This window comes from Macaca thibetana, chromosome 5, assembly GCF_024542745.1.
Source record: "Macaca thibetana thibetana isolate TM-01 chromosome 5, ASM2454274v1, whole genome shotgun sequence".
In the NCBI taxonomy this organism is placed as follows: domain Eukaryota; kingdom Metazoa; phylum Chordata; class Mammalia; order Primates; family Cercopithecidae; genus Macaca; species Macaca thibetana.
In genome coordinates this window covers 68,197,372-68,214,117 of record NC_065582.1, presented here as the reverse complement: position 1 = coordinate 68,214,117, position 16,746 = coordinate 68,197,372, and the positions used below count along the sequence as shown (strand labels likewise).

The 16,746-nt window shown below is 37.5% G+C and overlaps 2 protein-coding genes across 2 annotated transcripts in view; one reads left to right on the top strand and one right to left on the bottom strand.

Annotated features, from left to right (window-relative positions):
• The window catches only part of QRFPR (pyroglutamylated RFamide peptide receptor), a 56,584-nt gene extending 55,399 nt beyond the window's left edge, over window positions 1-1,185 (bottom strand). Inside the window, exon 1 of the mRNA XM_050792658.1 lies at window positions 445-1,185. Coding sequence (XP_050648615.1) covers window positions 445-784 — 340 coding nt within the window. The 5' untranslated portion in view covers window positions 785-1,185. The remainder of the gene's footprint in view (window positions 1-444) is intronic.
• LOC126955751 (signal peptidase complex subunit 2-like) overlaps window positions 1-16,746 on the top strand; it is a 705,796-nt gene that overhangs the window by 6,016 nt on the left and 683,034 nt on the right. The window lies entirely within an intron of this gene.

Below are 16,746 nucleotides of genomic sequence, written 5' to 3'. Positions count from 1 at the left end.
TATATTCATAGGTACAAGAAGCTGTCTGCAAGCCACTGGGAAGTGAGGGTGGAGGCTGGGGGAATGAGGAAATGAGATTTTTAACTTTGGTTTGCTCTTTCTTAGAACTTCGCCACCTGTGTTCACTTGGATGTAAGTTTTTTTTGCCGCCTCTGATTCCCGTCCAGCGCTTCCTCCTTGTGGCATAGAGACATACACTGGGGAAAGGCTTGGGAAAGGTCCTGAGCAGTGATGTGGGGAGTCGCACCCGTCGCACCCACTTATTTCAGCTCCCCTCGCACCCACTTATTTCAGCTCCCTTTTCTGTAATTACCAGATTTTTCTCCCCTGGTTTTCTTACTAAAAGTAAGATAAAAAATATTTCAAATAATTAAACAAACCAAAGTTAAAAATCTGCCTGAAAAGCAGAGGGTTAACCGAGAAGGAGCAGGGCGCGACTCTTACCCCCCAGCCAGTTGCCGGAAATGTTCTGGAGCATGGTGACGGGGATGCAGAAGAAGGTGATGAGCAGGTCACTGAGCGCCAAGGAGCAGATAAAGATGTTGGTGACGGTGCGCATGGCCTTGCTGCGGGTCACCACGTAGAACACCAGAGCATTGCCAAAGAGCGCCAGGGCGAAGATGAGCACGCCGGTGAGCACGAGGGCCAGCTTGGCGCGCCCAGGCAGCTCTGGGGTGTAGACGAGCGGTCGCAGCCGGTACAGAGCGATGAACTGCTCCCGCGTCAGGTTGTGGTCCCGCAGCAGCCGGGAGAACTGCTCCGGGGTGATGTTGAGCGCCTGCATTGCTGTGCGCTCCCGGGACGCGGGGCCACCGCCCGCTACTTCCTGGCCATCCGCGGCGCAGGGAGGGCTTCGGGGGAACCGGGAGGAGGCCGCCTCCCCTCCTCGGCTCTGGACTCAGGCGCGCGGGAGGGCTCTCGGCTGCGTCGCAGGAGGTTAGGGAAAGGCGAGCAGCTCAGGGATCAAATCCACGATAAACAGGCAGGAAGCCAAAGCACTGGGAAACTCAATCTCAGTGGCCAAAAAATATTCGCGGTTCAAGTAAAGTTCTTCCCTTGCTCTTCCCTAAGGCGAGGCGCCGCGACGGTACGGGGTGATGGAGCGCCACGCGAGGGTCCCAGCGCCTCTCGCTCCCCGCCTTCTGGCCATGCGATGCGGACGCCGGACACGGTTGGGGAGCGGCGGAGGGTGGGGCTGAACTCGGTGACGCCCCCCTCACACCCAGCTTCAGTGGCGCCAAGGTCGCTTCCCCGCACCCTCACGGCGAGGGAAGACTTCCCTGGCTCCCCACCTTGCTGCCGCCCGGCGCCTTTCTCAGGGCATGGCCCCAGTCAGGTCATGCTTATATGTGAAACTGGGTATTGCGGGATTCCACAGTTTCAAGTTTCTCCTCTTGAAAAATAATGGGAGCCACAACTACCCAAGGCAAATAAGGTTTATTTTAAATTATTTTCTGTATTGAAAAATAATTAAGATAGTTAAAATATAGAACGTGGGAAATTGCAAAGATAATACAGAAAGATCCTGTGTACCCACCCTTCACCCAGTTTCCTCCATTCGTTACATCTTAGTTAACTAGGGAACAATATAAAACCAGGAATTCGACACAGGTACAGTGTTTGCGTATTTTTATCTCAAGTGTAGATTCCTGTAGCCATCAGGATACAAACTCTTCTATCACCACAAAAATCTCCTTGGTGCTTTTTATACTCACACCAAGCCCCTCCCTCCACCATCTCTAACCCCTCGCAACTACTAATCTGTTCTCTCTCAACTTTTGTCAGAACATTATATAAGGGAAATCATACAATATGCTTCCTTTTGATATTGAATTTCCTTCGCTTAGCCTAATACCTTTTAAATCCATCCAAGTTGTTGCATGTATTAATGGCTATTTCTTTTTATTGCTCAGGCTGTATCACCGTTTATTTAACCATCCACCTCTTCTTGTAGGACATTTTGTTTGATTACCATTTTGAGCTATTACAAATAAAGCTGCTATAAAGAATCATGTACTGGTTTTTGTGTGAACATAGTTTTCCTTTCTATAGGAAATACCAAAAGGTTTTGATTATTGAGTCTGTAATGTGTATATTTAATTTTTAAAGAGATTGACTACTTTTCAGAGTGGCTGTACAAGTCTCCATTTCTACCATCAATGCATGACAAGTTACGTTTCTCCACATCCTTGCCAGCATTTGGTTTTGTCACTATTTTTTTAAGCTGTTCTAATAGATGTGTGGTGATAACTCTTTAGGGCCTTAATTTACATTTCCCTAATGGCAAGTAATATTGAACCTCTCATGTGCTTATTTGCCATCTTTGTATCTTCTTTGGTGAAACGTCTTTCCATGTGTTTTGTCAATTTCTAATTGTATTGTTTAGTTTATTTGCTGTTGAAAGTTCTTTTTATATTGTACGTACAATTCCTTTGTCAGTAAATGGTTTGCAAATATTTTCTTCCAGTCTGTAGCTTGTTATTTATCTTCTTACAGAACAGCTTTTAGTTTTAGTGAAGTCATATTTATCAATGTTTTCTTTTATAGATAGCTTTTAGTGTTCACTCTAACAACTTCACCAAAGCCTATTTCTCAAAAACTTTCTCTTAGGTATTTTTCTAAAACTGTTATAGTTTTATATTTTATATTTTGGGAGCTCTATTCTGTTGAATTGATCTATGTGTCTATCTATCCTCCACATTCTTGACTACTGTAGCTGTATAATAAGTTTTGAAATCAAGTAGAGTTATTTCTCTTACTTCATTCTTATTTTTCAAAATTGTTGTAACTATTCTCAGACCTGTGCTTATTCATATACATTTTACAATCAACTTGTCTATGTCTACAAAAAACCTTGCTGGGATTTTGATAGGAATTGACATATTTACTAGGTTGGTTTTTCAATCCATAAGTAGAATGTCTTTCCATATATTTAGATCTTTGATTCATTTCAAAGGCATTTTACAGTTTCAGCATGTAAGTCCTGTGCATATTTTTAGATTTGCACCTAAGTATTTCATTTTGGGGGGACATTTGTACATGGTACTGTATTGAATTTTTCATTTTTGGTTCCATGTGTTCATTACTAGTATGCAGAAATCCAATTTATTTTGTATGTTGACCTTGATTCCTCCAATGTTGATGAATTCACTTAATTTTATTAGGAGGTTGATATGGTTTGGCTCTGTGTCCCCACCCAAATCTCATCTTGTAGCTCCCATAATTCCCATGTGTTGTAGGAGGGACCCAGTGGGAGATGATTGAATCATGGGGGTGGGTCTTTCCTGTGCTGTTCTTATGATAGTGAATGGGTCTCATGAGATCTGATGGTTTTAAAAACAGCAGTTTCTCTGCACAAGCTCTCTCTTTGCCTGCTGCTATCCATGTAAGATGTGACTTGCTCCTCCTTGCTTTCCACCATGATTGTGAGGTCTCCCCAGCCATGTGGGACTGTAAGTGCAATAAACCTCTTTCTTTTGTAAATTGCCCAGTCTTGGGTATGTCTTTATCAACAGTGTGAAAATGGACTAATACAGAGGGGTTTTTTTTGGTAGATTTCTTGGACTTTTCTACATAGACAATCACATTATCTGAGAAGAAAGACAGTTTTATTTTTTCCTTTCTGATCTGTATGCTCTTTATTTCCTGTTTTAGTTGTTTGTTTGAGTTTTGTTTTGTTTTGTTTTGTTTTTTGTTTTTTTTTTTTTGTTTTTTTTTTTTTTTGCCTTAGCACAATGGTTGGAGAACACAGTTTACTATGTCAGATGGCAATGGAGAATAGAGATCCTTGTCTTGTGCTCAATCTTATAAGGATGTATTCAGCCTTCTTTCACCATTAAGTATGATGTTAGTTGCAGATGTTCTTTATCAACTTGAGGAGGTTACTCTCTACTTTCAACTTGTGGAGAGATTCTATCAATGGTGTTAAATTTTGTCAAATGATTTTCTGCATCAATTAATACTATCATGTGATTTTTTTCTTCAGCCAGTTAAAATGGTGGATTACATTGATTGACTTTTGAATATTGAATCAGCCTTGAATATTTTAAATAAACCCCATTTTAGTCATGGTGTGTAATTCTTCATATACATTTTAAATTCTATTAGTTAGGATTTTAAATAATTTTATGTCTATCTTCATGAGGGCTATTGGTCTGTAATTTTTTTTTCTTTTTTTGTATTTTTTATCCTGGTTTTGGCATTCAGGTAATAATAGCATCATAGAATGAATTGGGAGCATTCTTTCCTTTTCTATTTTCTAGAAAAGACTGTATAGAAATGGTATTAATTCTTCTTTAAAAGTTTGGTAGTATTCTAAGAATTCCTTTAGAGGTGTTCCTAAATGATGGATTTAATTTTATTAATAGTTTAGTGATATTCAAATTATCTATTCCATATCGGGTGAGTTTTTTTAAAAAATTGATAAATTTCTTCTGAATTTATGTGTGTAGAGTTGTTAATAGTATTCTCTTAATATCCTTTGTATGGCTGAAGGATATCCCCTGTCTCATTCCTGATTTTATAATTTCTGCCTTCTCTCTCTCTTTTGTCAATCTAGTTAGAGGTTTGGCTATATTTTTGCTATTTACAAAGAAACAATTCTTAGCTTCACTGATTTTCTCTATTATTTTCTCTGAATTTCATCTCTTGATTTTCATGCTCTTATCCTTATTATTTTCTTCCTTCTACTTGCTTTCGTTTTATTTTGCTACTTGTTTTCTAGTTTCTTGAGGTAGAAACGTTAATTATTTACTTGGAACCTTTTCTCTTTCCTAATGTAAGGATTCAGTGCCATAAATTTCCCTCTCAGCACTGGTATAACTGTGTCCCACATGTTTTATGTGTTATATTTACATTTTCATTCAGCTCAATGTACTCTTTAATTTCCTTTTAAATGTCTTTTTTGACCAATGGATTATTTAGAAATGTCTTATTTAGTTTCCACGTGTTTGAACATTTTTCTGCTATTTTTCTGTTTTCTAGTTTGACTCCCTTTTGGTCAGAGAGCATTTTCTGTATAATTGCATTCTTTTAGATTTGTTGAGGTTTGTTTTATGGCCAAGGGTATTATCTATTTTGGTATATGCTCCAAGGGCATTTGAAAAGGATGTGTTCATATTGTAATTGTTGAAGGGAACCTAAGGGAAGATGTCCAATCATAACCCATTGTAGGAGCAATGGTTCACATCTATGACTCCAATTCTCTGGACTAGGGACTGAAAGTTTGGGTCATAGAGAATGGCTCTCGAATGACATAGGAACCACATAGATAGAAGACATGCCCTGCCTCTCCCTGGTCCATAGTGTTGGGATCAAAGAAGGTCAGCAGCATAGCTTCAGGCTAATTCCAGCCCCAGGTGACCCAGAGAAGAAATCTCAAGGCTTTCTTAGGGCCAGAGCAGGTCTGATATGACTATATTTAATTTCTTGTGCTTTATGTAGACATACATTACTGCAGTCGGCAATAGTGTTCATCTTTCCCAGTTCTACTCAACACTCTTCAAAACAAGTAAAGGAGTATAGGGGAAGGAGGGAAGTTTGAAAAGCAAAGACAAACTCTCATAGTGGCTCCCTAGGATATTTGAAAAGCTTTTGAATCCAGATTTTGAGAATTGTTTTTTGAAATAATGCATGATTGAAGCTAGTGTGATTGGAGCTAAGTGTACAAAAAAAATGACATTTGCCTTTAAAGTTTAAACTCTTTTGTGTCTTCCTCCCTCTAATAATATAGCACTAGACTTCATTTTCAAGACTTCTCTACACCTCTTCAACCCTCATCTCTTCAACCTCCCAACCGACTTTACCTCAACCACCCACATCTCACTCACCCAATGCTCTACCTAGTGAAAATACCCCTATTAAGGTAGCCCAAGGCTAATCTCACAAGACACTGCCAGTACTCCTGACCTTTCCTGCCCCCTCTAGAAACTCCTCATGACCATTTCCTGAAATACCTGCTTATTGTTTAAAAACCAGATAAGTAAATGAGTATTTATGCCTCTGTTCAATAACAGTTTTGAATGTCTGCTGTATGCCAGGCACTATGTTCATCATTAAGAGTAGTATGGTGAAGAAACAGACCCAGTCTTAAAGGGTAACTCCTACAAGGGCACACAACACAGCTCAGCCTTTGGGGAGTTCATTATCTAGTTTAGGGTCAACAAACTACAGCCTGGGCCGGACATGGTTCACTATCTGTTTTTGTATAGCTCATGCGCAAGGAATATTTTTCATGTTTTCAGATCATTTTTAAAAATCATAAAGAGAATATATTTCATGACACATAAAATTGTATGAAATTCAACTTTCAGTGCCTATAAAAATAAAAACATTTTACTGGAACACAACATGCTAATTCATTTACATATCATCCTTGGCTGCTTTCACACTACTATGGCAGAGTTGCATATTTGTGATAGAGATTGTATGGTTTTCAAAGCAGAAAATATTTACTCTGTGACCCTTTGCAGCAGCAGTTTGCCAACCCCATCTTGTTGGAGGGGCTGGATGGACAGAAATATTCATAGCTCAAAATAAGGTGACAAGTGCCACATCCAGACACAGAAAGAACATGTTCTGGAAATTCAAGCAAAGGCAAATCCATACATGCTGTGTGGAGAATGTGGAGTGTGAATCAAGCCTAAAAGAAAAGATAAATTGAAAAAGAGAAAGGTCACTTATCTCACAGGGTGAGTAGCCTCTCCAAAGGCGCAGAAGTAGAAATGATTATGTTAGAAATAGGGATAAAGCAAGCCAGAAAGGCAGGATTGGCTTCTGATGCTTACTGAAAATTCTCATGACTAGAAAACAAGAGTGATAGAGGGTCTATTTTCCAAAATAAATAAAATCACAGGGTGAAGAAGAATCGCCAAAGAACTCTCTACCCTCAAAGATAGGAACATGGAAGAAAGTATCTGGATAAATACAAAAGGAGAGGCAACTAGTAATTTTAAAAGACTGTCTGTACTTTATCTTGTCAGTGAGATGTTGTGATAATCAAACTTTCCTTAGAAAAGATTACCAAATTGTCAGAGATGGGGAGTTCACTAGATGTTTGCTAAAGGTACAAGTAGTCTAAAAGCAGAGCATGTGGTATTTTCCTCACCTTCCTGAGAATTTTGTCTTTCAAAAGGAAAAAGCTTCTGGGAGACTTGGTTTTCTGTTCTTAATTCTGCCCAGTGAGCAAAGGGTTGATAGTAAGGTAGAAGTGACAGAAGCCTGAGAAACTGCCAACTCTGAGGGAGATGATGTAGAACTTACTACATATTGTCAGATAGGGATTCTAAGCTGCAGGAAACCAAGTTAATGATATTTAGAAAAGATTGTATGATCTCTTGGTTATAGTTTCTAAAATGGAAGTTGAATAAAGAGGACTGAGGAGCTTTAAAATTTCTGACACCATAGTAGCAGAGTATCTCAATGAGAATTTTAAAAAGCAAGAGTAGTAGCCATGGTATGCTACAAGTTTGCATAGAATCAATATTCTGAACTCTGCTACAAAGCAGGAATTTTGATGGATATGTGTGTGTGTATATGTATATATATGTGTGTGTGTGTATATATGTTTATGTATATGAACAGATACAAAAATATCGAAAAAGAGTAATTTCAGGAAGCCCAGAATAAATTGATTTTTTTGTGAAAAGTGCTTTCAGCAAAAGAGAGAGAATGAGAGAGATTATGTAATTGTATATATTGGGTATTTTTATACATGTTAATTACCTTAAGAAAAGACTGGAGGTAACTTACGTTTAAAAAATAATTGCACCTAAAGATTGCACAGAAAACTGCTAGAACTCATAAGCAAATCCAGCAAAGTTACAGGATACAAAATCAACACACAAAAATAAGTTGCATTTTTATACACTGACAAGAGAAACCTGAAAAGGAAATTAAGAAAACAATTTCATTTGCAATAGTATCAGAAACAATAAAATACTTAGGAATATACTTTACCAAAGAGGAGAAAAACTTGTACACTGGAAACTACAAAATGTTGCTGAAAGAAATTTAAAAATACACAAATAAATGGGAAGACATTCAGTGTTCATAGATTGGAAAACATAATGTTGCTAAGATATCAATACCACCCAAAGTAATCTACACATTTAATATAATACCTATCAAAATCCCAACTATATGTTTTGCAGAAATAGAATAACCTATGCTAAATTTATATGGAATCTTAAGGGACCCTGAATGACCAAAACAATTTTTTTTATTTGCTTGGGTGAAAAGATATCCAAAACAATCTTGAAGAAGAATAACATTGGAGATCTCACATTTCCTAGTTTTAAAACTTATAACATTTCAGTAGTAATCAAACAGCATGGTGCTGGCATAAAGATAGACATGTAGACCAATGGAATCAAATGGAGAGCCCAGAAATAAACTCTCACATACATGGCCAAATGGTTTCTGGCAAGGGTACCAAGACCACTTGATGGGGAAAGGACAGTCTTTCAACAAATGGTGCTGGGAAAACTGGATATTAGTATGTAAAATAATGAATTTGAACCTTTACCTTACATATACAAAAATTACTTCAAAATTAATCAAAGACCTAAACATAAGAGCTAAAACTATAAGACTCTTGGAAGAAAACATAGTGGAAAACCTTCATGACATTGGATATGACAATACTTTCTTGGATATTACACTAAAAGTACAGGCAACAAAAGTAAAAATAGATAATCTGTATCACATCAAAATTTAAAACTTCTATGCCTCAAAGAACACAAACAACAGAGTGAAAAGGAAATCTATGGAATGGAAAAAATTTTGCAAATCACATATCTAATAAGGCATTAATATCCAGAATATAAAAATAACTCCTACCATTTAACAAGGGCAACAACAATCCCCTTAAAAGATAGGCAAATGACTTGAATAGACATTTCTCCAAATAAGATATACAAGTGGGCAACAAGCATGCAAAAAGAGGCCATTTTTCATTATTAAGGAAATGCAAATCAAAACCAGCATGAGATGTCACCTCATACCTGTTAAGATGGGTATTATCAAAAAGGCAAAAGATAGCAAATGTTGGCAAGGATGTGAAGAAAAGAGAACCACTGTACACTGTTGGTTGGAATGTAAACTGATAGCACCATTATAGAAAATAGCATGGTGGTTCCTCAAAAAAATAGAAATAGAATTATCATATGATTCTGCAATTCTACTTCTGGGTACCAGAGTAATTGAGAACACGGTCTAGAAGAGACATTTTTACACCCATGTTTATGGCTACGTTATTCACAACAGGCAAAAGGTGGAAGCAACTCAAGTGTCCATCGACAGATTAACGGGTAAACAAAATGTGGTATACACATACCATGAAATAATATTCAGCCTTTCAAAGGAAGGAGAGTTTAACATATGCTATAATATGGATGAATCTTGAGGGCATTATGCTAAGTGAAATAAGCCAGTCACAAAAGGACAAATACTCTAAGTTTCACTTATATGAGGTATCTAGTATAGTCAAAAGCATAGAGAATGGTGGTTCTCAAAGCCTGGGAAGAGAGTAGAATGGAGAATTGTTATTTAAGGGATATAAAGTTTTCATTTTGCAAGATGAAAAGGGTTTTGGAGATTGGCTGCACAACAATGTACAGTACTTAAATGGTTAAGATGGTAAATGTACAGTATACCCTGTTTATGTTATGTGCATTTTACCACAATTTTTAAAAAGAAAAAATCAAAAATAATATCTTTTAAACAATACTTTGTCTGCATTGTTTCATTTAATTTGCATAACGATCATATGAGGTAGGCTTTTATTAGCCTCTTTGAAAAATGAAAAAGTGAGGCATAGATAATATAATGAAACTTGCTCAAGGTCACACAGCTAAAAACTGGTAGTTTGTTTCTCAAAATTCCAGGCAATCATACTCTCAACCCCATACTGTCTTTACTACCAATGAGGAAAATATAAACCATGAGGCTGGAACAAAAAGGAGGACAGGGAGGAGAAGGAGACAGGAGGTTGGTAATGATAAAAGCTAGGCAGATAATTATATCAGCAAACCTAGATTATGGGACACTAAACTAATGGATCAGAAGACTTAGCTATCAGCTTCTGACAGCTATGGAGTTAGGGCCAAAAGAAAAATATAAGGGAGAATTGAAATCCTCATAACCTAAAAAAGAAAGGAAGCATACTGTCAAAAGAGAACAACTTTCTTCGGATTTTGACCTCTGAGAAAAATTTACCACATTAGTCTTCATATAAGAAATACTGAAATACATAATGGATGGTGTCTTTAATAACCATGGGCTTTCTGTAAACTTCATGACAAGCAAAGTATAGTTGCTAATAGCCATTCCTAATAGCAAACTTGATGCAAGCTGAAGGCATAATTCAAGTCATAGTTTATAAAGTGATTTCTACAGAGAGCCAGAATAAGATAATGCAGGTACAGTATCTTGCTTTCTAGTGATCTGACCTGATTGGAGGAAACTTAGCAAATGATAACCCTTGATATTTCATAAACTACCAGCCCTGAATGTCAGTTATCTCTGTCAGGCTTTGGACAGGAGCCATATGACAAATGGCTCTAAGTTGAGATAAATGGGGTAAGCGCTATTGTTGATTAAAAAGAGATCCATGTGCTCTGGACATGACGTGTCTGCCAGTGAGTGAATTCATTATGAAAGCTAAGGGGCTCAGCTGTGTTGTTTCACTGTTCAAGTGAATCCCTTCAATTCTGCATGGAGATCAGCAATAGACTGTGTAAGTAAAGCATGAAGAGAATTTAACCAACGTGTCTGAATAATCATCACCAAAAATCTTTTGGAAATCAGATGTCCAAGAAAAACAGTGAAGACTAGACATGGGTAAACTCTCAATTTCCTCAAGAAGGAAAGTGGGGATTTTAAACAGTGAATTTGAGGCCGGCTCTGGTAGACTTCTAAAATGACTTAGTAAAGGGAGGGAGATTATCAAGACAAGTTTTTAGAAAGGAATTTTGCCAAAGTAGCTACATATTTTTAAGTATAGCTGGACTAACGGAACAATGGGATACCTGTTGTTGATGAAAATTAGCTGTTATGATTTCTTTTGCCAAAAGCAAAAGGCAATCATAAGTTTAAAAGAATGTTATGATTTTAGTACTCAAAACTCCTAAGTAATGTTTTCATTTTCATTAAAATTCTTGCTTTTGCACCCTCCCTATTCTCTACTGGGGAATAACTTTATTTCACAGGCCTTAAGGTTTGTTCTTTCAAACACAAATATTATTTAAGGATTCAACCACTAATGAAGCACAAAAGAGATACTGTAGCTGAATTTTAGAAAGGTCTTCTTAGAATCTGTATTAGTCCCTTTTCATGCTGCTGATAAAGACATACCTGAGACTGGGCAATTTACAAAAGAAAGAGCTTAATTAGACTTACAGTTCCACATGGCTGGGGAGGCCTCACAATCATGGCAGAAGGTGAAAGGCACATCTCACATGGCAGCAGACAAGAGAAGAGAGCTTGTGCAGGGAAACTCCACTTTTCGTAACCATTAGGTCTCATGAAAGCAGGAAAGGCCTGCTCCCGCAATTGAATTACCTCCCACTGGGTTCCTCTCACAACACGTGGGAATTCAAGATGAGATTTGGGTGGGGATACAGTCAAACCATATGAGAGTCCTTTTATGAGATTCTGAATTTAAATTTTCACCTCCCTAATGGTTAGCTGACTTGTCTACAAGTTATGTATTAATAAGGTTAATAACATTTCATATGATATATTGCTGAGTGAATAAGATGATGATTCAATGTAATGTATCCGAGAATACATATGCATAGTAAATGAAGAGATAGTAAAGGATTAACATCAGTTTATTTCTAGATGGTATAAGTACAAATATTTTTTAGTTTCTTTGTTTTGGTTATGTGTTTTCTATTTTTCCTGTAATAAAGATATATATATATATATATATGGAGAAAATTCTGCAAGTTTTCAAAAGTAGAGGTGTCAAGAATGTCAAAATTTAAAATTTTTATAATTGGATGTGAACATGCTTGGAATGTATTTGTTTTTAACTTTCAGCCAATTAGGTTTAGTGGACAGAAATCCTAGCTTTCAGCCTCAGGGAAAAGTCATAAACACATTTTAGGATATCTATTTACTTATTCATCAAATACACATTGTTCCCAAGAAATGCCACATGCTATGTTGCATATTAAGAATAAAATGATAAATTAGATGCAACTTAATCCTGGGTGGCAGGGCCTTTTCAACTTCGTATAAAAGACTGAGGCCTAATTTTCCTAAGTCAGAAGTTCTCAGGCTTGGAGACACATTAGAATCACCCGGGGAGCTCTTAACACCACCAATGCTGAGGTCCCATTTGCAGATATTCTAATTTAATTAAAAAGGTTCCAGGTGGCACTAATATGCAGCCACAGCATGCAGAATGTTTACTGAATGGATATTGAACTTGACAGGTGAGCCCTATGAGGAGGGGTGCACAGGGTTACAGGGAAGGATGGGCCTGGGCTGGAGGCTGTCACCGATCATGGAGATGGATGAGGGAAGTGGGGTGTGTAGGAAGGGGTGATGCCCATTGATGATCTAAGGAATATTGTGTACCTGCTTACAGATTTGTCGTGTTTGAATATAATTTTTAAATGTTTTCACTAAAAGCAACCTGGCCCCTTTAATAAATAAGCAGTCTGTGCCAGCCATCCTGAGACCGGTGGGGAAAACTGCTAGAAGCCTATGACATAGCTCAGCAATAAACAAACTTCCATGTGGATATAAATAATTTATCACAAACACCAGCACCAGTGGAGAGAAGGCTGCCAAACCTCAGGCTCAAATGGCACTTGGGACGGGTCATGTTAGAAAAGACCCATAACCAGAAATATACCAGAACCCCAGAATAGAGAAGGTCACAGGACAAGTCTCCACAGTAAGTAATTATGTGAAAAACACCCCGAGAGACTGGCAAATGGAATCAGAGCACCTGGTCATAGGCATAGGACAAGACTAGCCACTGGATGTCAAGGAGATCTGTGGCAGGTGGCCAGTCCAGGCTAGGGGCTGGAATTAGGGGCTTGGACAACAGACCCTAGTGGGGCTTAAGGGACTAGGACAAGGTCATTGGGTCAGGGCCTGTTCAGAGGCACGTACGTGAAGGTGAGAGTGAAGAAAAAAACAGAGACACAATTATTAAAACTAAGATATAGAGTGTGGCCACAGAAATAAATCAACAATCTATTTGAGAGTGGGCTAAAGGTCCTACTGTGATCAATGAGTGTGTACACACCCACTTTATACTGAGTGACTCTTTGGTGTCTTTTGTAGTTCAGGAGTGGTCCCTGGTCCCACACTGGGCTCCACTGGCACCCGCAGCAGTTAAGTGGGTTCAGCTGCAGAACCTCAGAAGGGTTTCCTGTGAGGGAACCCAGCTGGTCATGACAAGGCAGAGTGGCAATAGATTCCAACTAGGGAGCAATCAGAGGTTGCCCTTCTCGGGGCATGTGGCTAGCAGAACCCTCTCTTCCTCCTACCGCACACCAGAAGAAGGCACGCTCTCTTCCCTGGGTCTTGTGGGCCCATGAGCAGTTTGTATCTTTGTGGAAATTGGGTGTCAAGAAAGCTGAGGGGGGTAAATGAGGAATGTCGGGAAGGCAGTGAGCATGAGGAAGGAATGGAGCAACACAGGGAAGAAACATGGGGGACCAATCTCCAATTCCATGGCAGTGCAGCCACAGGAGAGAGGAAAAGAGCTGTATTCTGAGAGCACAACAATAGAATGTAGAAGCAAATTAAGCAGTTATTAATAAGAGTTGGTATTTATTCAGGAAGTTTCATATTGTCCTCCATGTAAAGCACTTAGAAGTGTGGCTCATTCATCATAAGTGTAGTAGGTGCTCTGTGAATGCCTGCTGCTGCTGCTACTACAGCTACTCTATTTAACAATATGAAAATTTAATAGGAGTCAGAATAGCATAGGGGTTAAGAGCCATGCTGTCAGCAAAAATCATGACTCTGTCACTTATAATATGGGCAATTTTAGACAAGTTAATTTTTGTCCCTTATTTTCATCAACTATAACATAGACAAAACAATAGGGTCATAGTGAGGATTAAATGAGTTATATTCATTAAATGCCGATAAAATGCAGATATTGCAGATAAAAGAAGGCATAGTAATAGAGCCAGTGTAGAACAACAAAACAAATACTCCCTATTATGTTCTGTTATAATAATGGGATCATTTAAAAAATCTCCCTGTAAATCAGTAGTTCCCAAATTCAGCTCCATGTTGGAATTGTCGGGGGGAACTATAACAAGTGTGATATCTGAATGTCAACCTGTGAGATAGCGATGTAACTAATTTGAATGTAGCATGGGCATCAGAGATGGTGAAAGCTCCCCAGCTGACTCTAATGGGTAATTAGGTTGGAGAGCCCCTAATGTATAATAAATAACGACTCCTTTGCTTTAAGTAATAGTTTTGTTGAATTAAACAGATAACTTTTATAACAAAATAATCAGTCAGTCTAATCTATCTGCTAATGGCAGCTAATCAGACTACAGGTGTATAACCAATGCAGAGAATCAGCTTTGTGACCGAATTTGGGAGGTGATAGTGTTAAATCCATAATGCTTGTTCTATGGATTCTCATGCTATGAGAAGAACCATAAAAATGGTGCAAACCACTAAATAATTGCAGCATAGATGGAGCAGGAGATTGAGCAGATGTTTTGTCAAGACAGCCACAAGGGGAAGCACATTCTCCTTAGAATGGTGCATGTGCTCGTGCAGATTTTAAACATATTAAGCCTGTATTACTCCCCTGAGTTGGTTTAGGATGACGGTAACACATAATTATTTATATTTCCATGATAGTGTAGCCTACACACCACTGGTTTAAACAGACATTCTCCCTCAGGGCCACTTCTGAGGTACTGCTACAAACGCAGTTACTAATGCTCCATTTTCCAGAAAATGCCAGGGCCATAGAATGGAAAATCAGTTTCCAATTCAGTCTGATCTGCTTTCTTTCCCTTCGCTCTTCTCTTTCCGGCTATACTTAACAGGGTAGGTTTGTGTTAAATAAAACAATAACTTAGAAAATGGAGCTTATATTAAGAAAGCAGCTCAAAATTTACCTTGTTTCATTAAAAAAATCAGGGAGTAAATTCTCCTGTTTGAGCTGTGAATGAATGCGTTGGTGGCTTTGAAGATGCCAGTTCCAGTCTACTGTTTATCCACAATGGGATCCAAAGCTTATGAAATCAGGCCTATTGGAGATTGTGCTATTTATAATGCCTAGCCCACCCCAATCAGCTTTATATTCTAGATACCAAATTTCCCTTTTAGATCATTATCCACTGTCTGTGGTTAATTATTGAGCTCCTACACCACTGGAAGGACAACGGGAACACACAACACATCACTTTTTGTATAATGCTCATTGCCCTGCTTCTAAATCCTAAACAAACCATCATCATTTTAAGTTAGCAAGTTCCCATTCTTCCTTAGAGAATGCTAATTTGTGTGGACTGAGATAATATAGTGGAAAATATTTGCACAATAGCATGTTTTTATCGTAATTTTATATTTTGCTTAATTTTACAAGTAGGTAATATTATCAAATGTATTTATACTTGCCCTGAAAATATGGCATTATTAGCTTAATATTTTGCTTAGTTTTACAAAGTAGCTAATATTATAGAATGTAAGTATTTATAATTACACTGAGAAAATGACATTATTAGCTTCTTGGCTTTATAGACATAAATATATTTTTATTAAAATATATATCGATCACTTTAAGTTATAAAACATGTCTGGATTCTCTGAAGGTATTTTGGAACACAGTCATCAGCATTTATTAACATTTCTAGATTCTGTGTATGTCTACCACAATATCTTATCCAATACTTTATATAATGTTTCAGTTGCTTTCATATGCACTATTATTTTCGTCTTCATATCTACCCTGTAAAGAGGGAGTCAGGCATTTTCTGCATTTTCATGCCTACTCATTAAAGGTATCGCTTCTCAATGAGAGGTGTGACATTTGTGTTAAACTTTAATTCTAAAATATATGTTCAATGTTAAGTTGAAGATTGAAGTAAAAGAATAAAAGCCTTTTTGTAATCATGCTTTCCTTAAGGATTGTATTCATTTGAATTGAAGCATCGTGGTAACTATAAAACACAATGATTCTTTGCAAAAAGAAAACATTTCAATATAGAATGACTGCTATTGCTTACCTACAAATGTCCTAATCGGTTGATTTTTAACTTATTTCTAAATATAGAGATATTTTAACAAAGCCCAAGTATTTGCAATTTGTAGAAAAAAAAAAGAGTAGGAGAAAAGGAAAAACCACGGCTCACATTGAAAATTACTGTATTTTAAGGCAAATTGGTAAACTGTTTTGAAGCCATGTATATGGAGCTTGATTAAAATAATTTATTACCTTTTCTTTGTATGTTTACAATTTTGAGTCATATTAGAAAGACTCTTCATTTCCAAGAAATAGATTTACCCAGGTGTTATTCTGATACTTGTATGATTTCATTGTTAATGTTTAGATCTCTGATTAATTTGAGATTTAATCAATAGTGTAACTTTTTCTTTTTCTCAAAAGCTACCACTTGTCCCAAACTCACTAATTAAAAAGCTCACTTTTATCAAGTACCCAATCACCAAACATCGTCTCCATCTTCAGCATTCATTGACATTGTATGCTTCTATGTATGTCTACCACAGTTTCTTATGCAATACTTT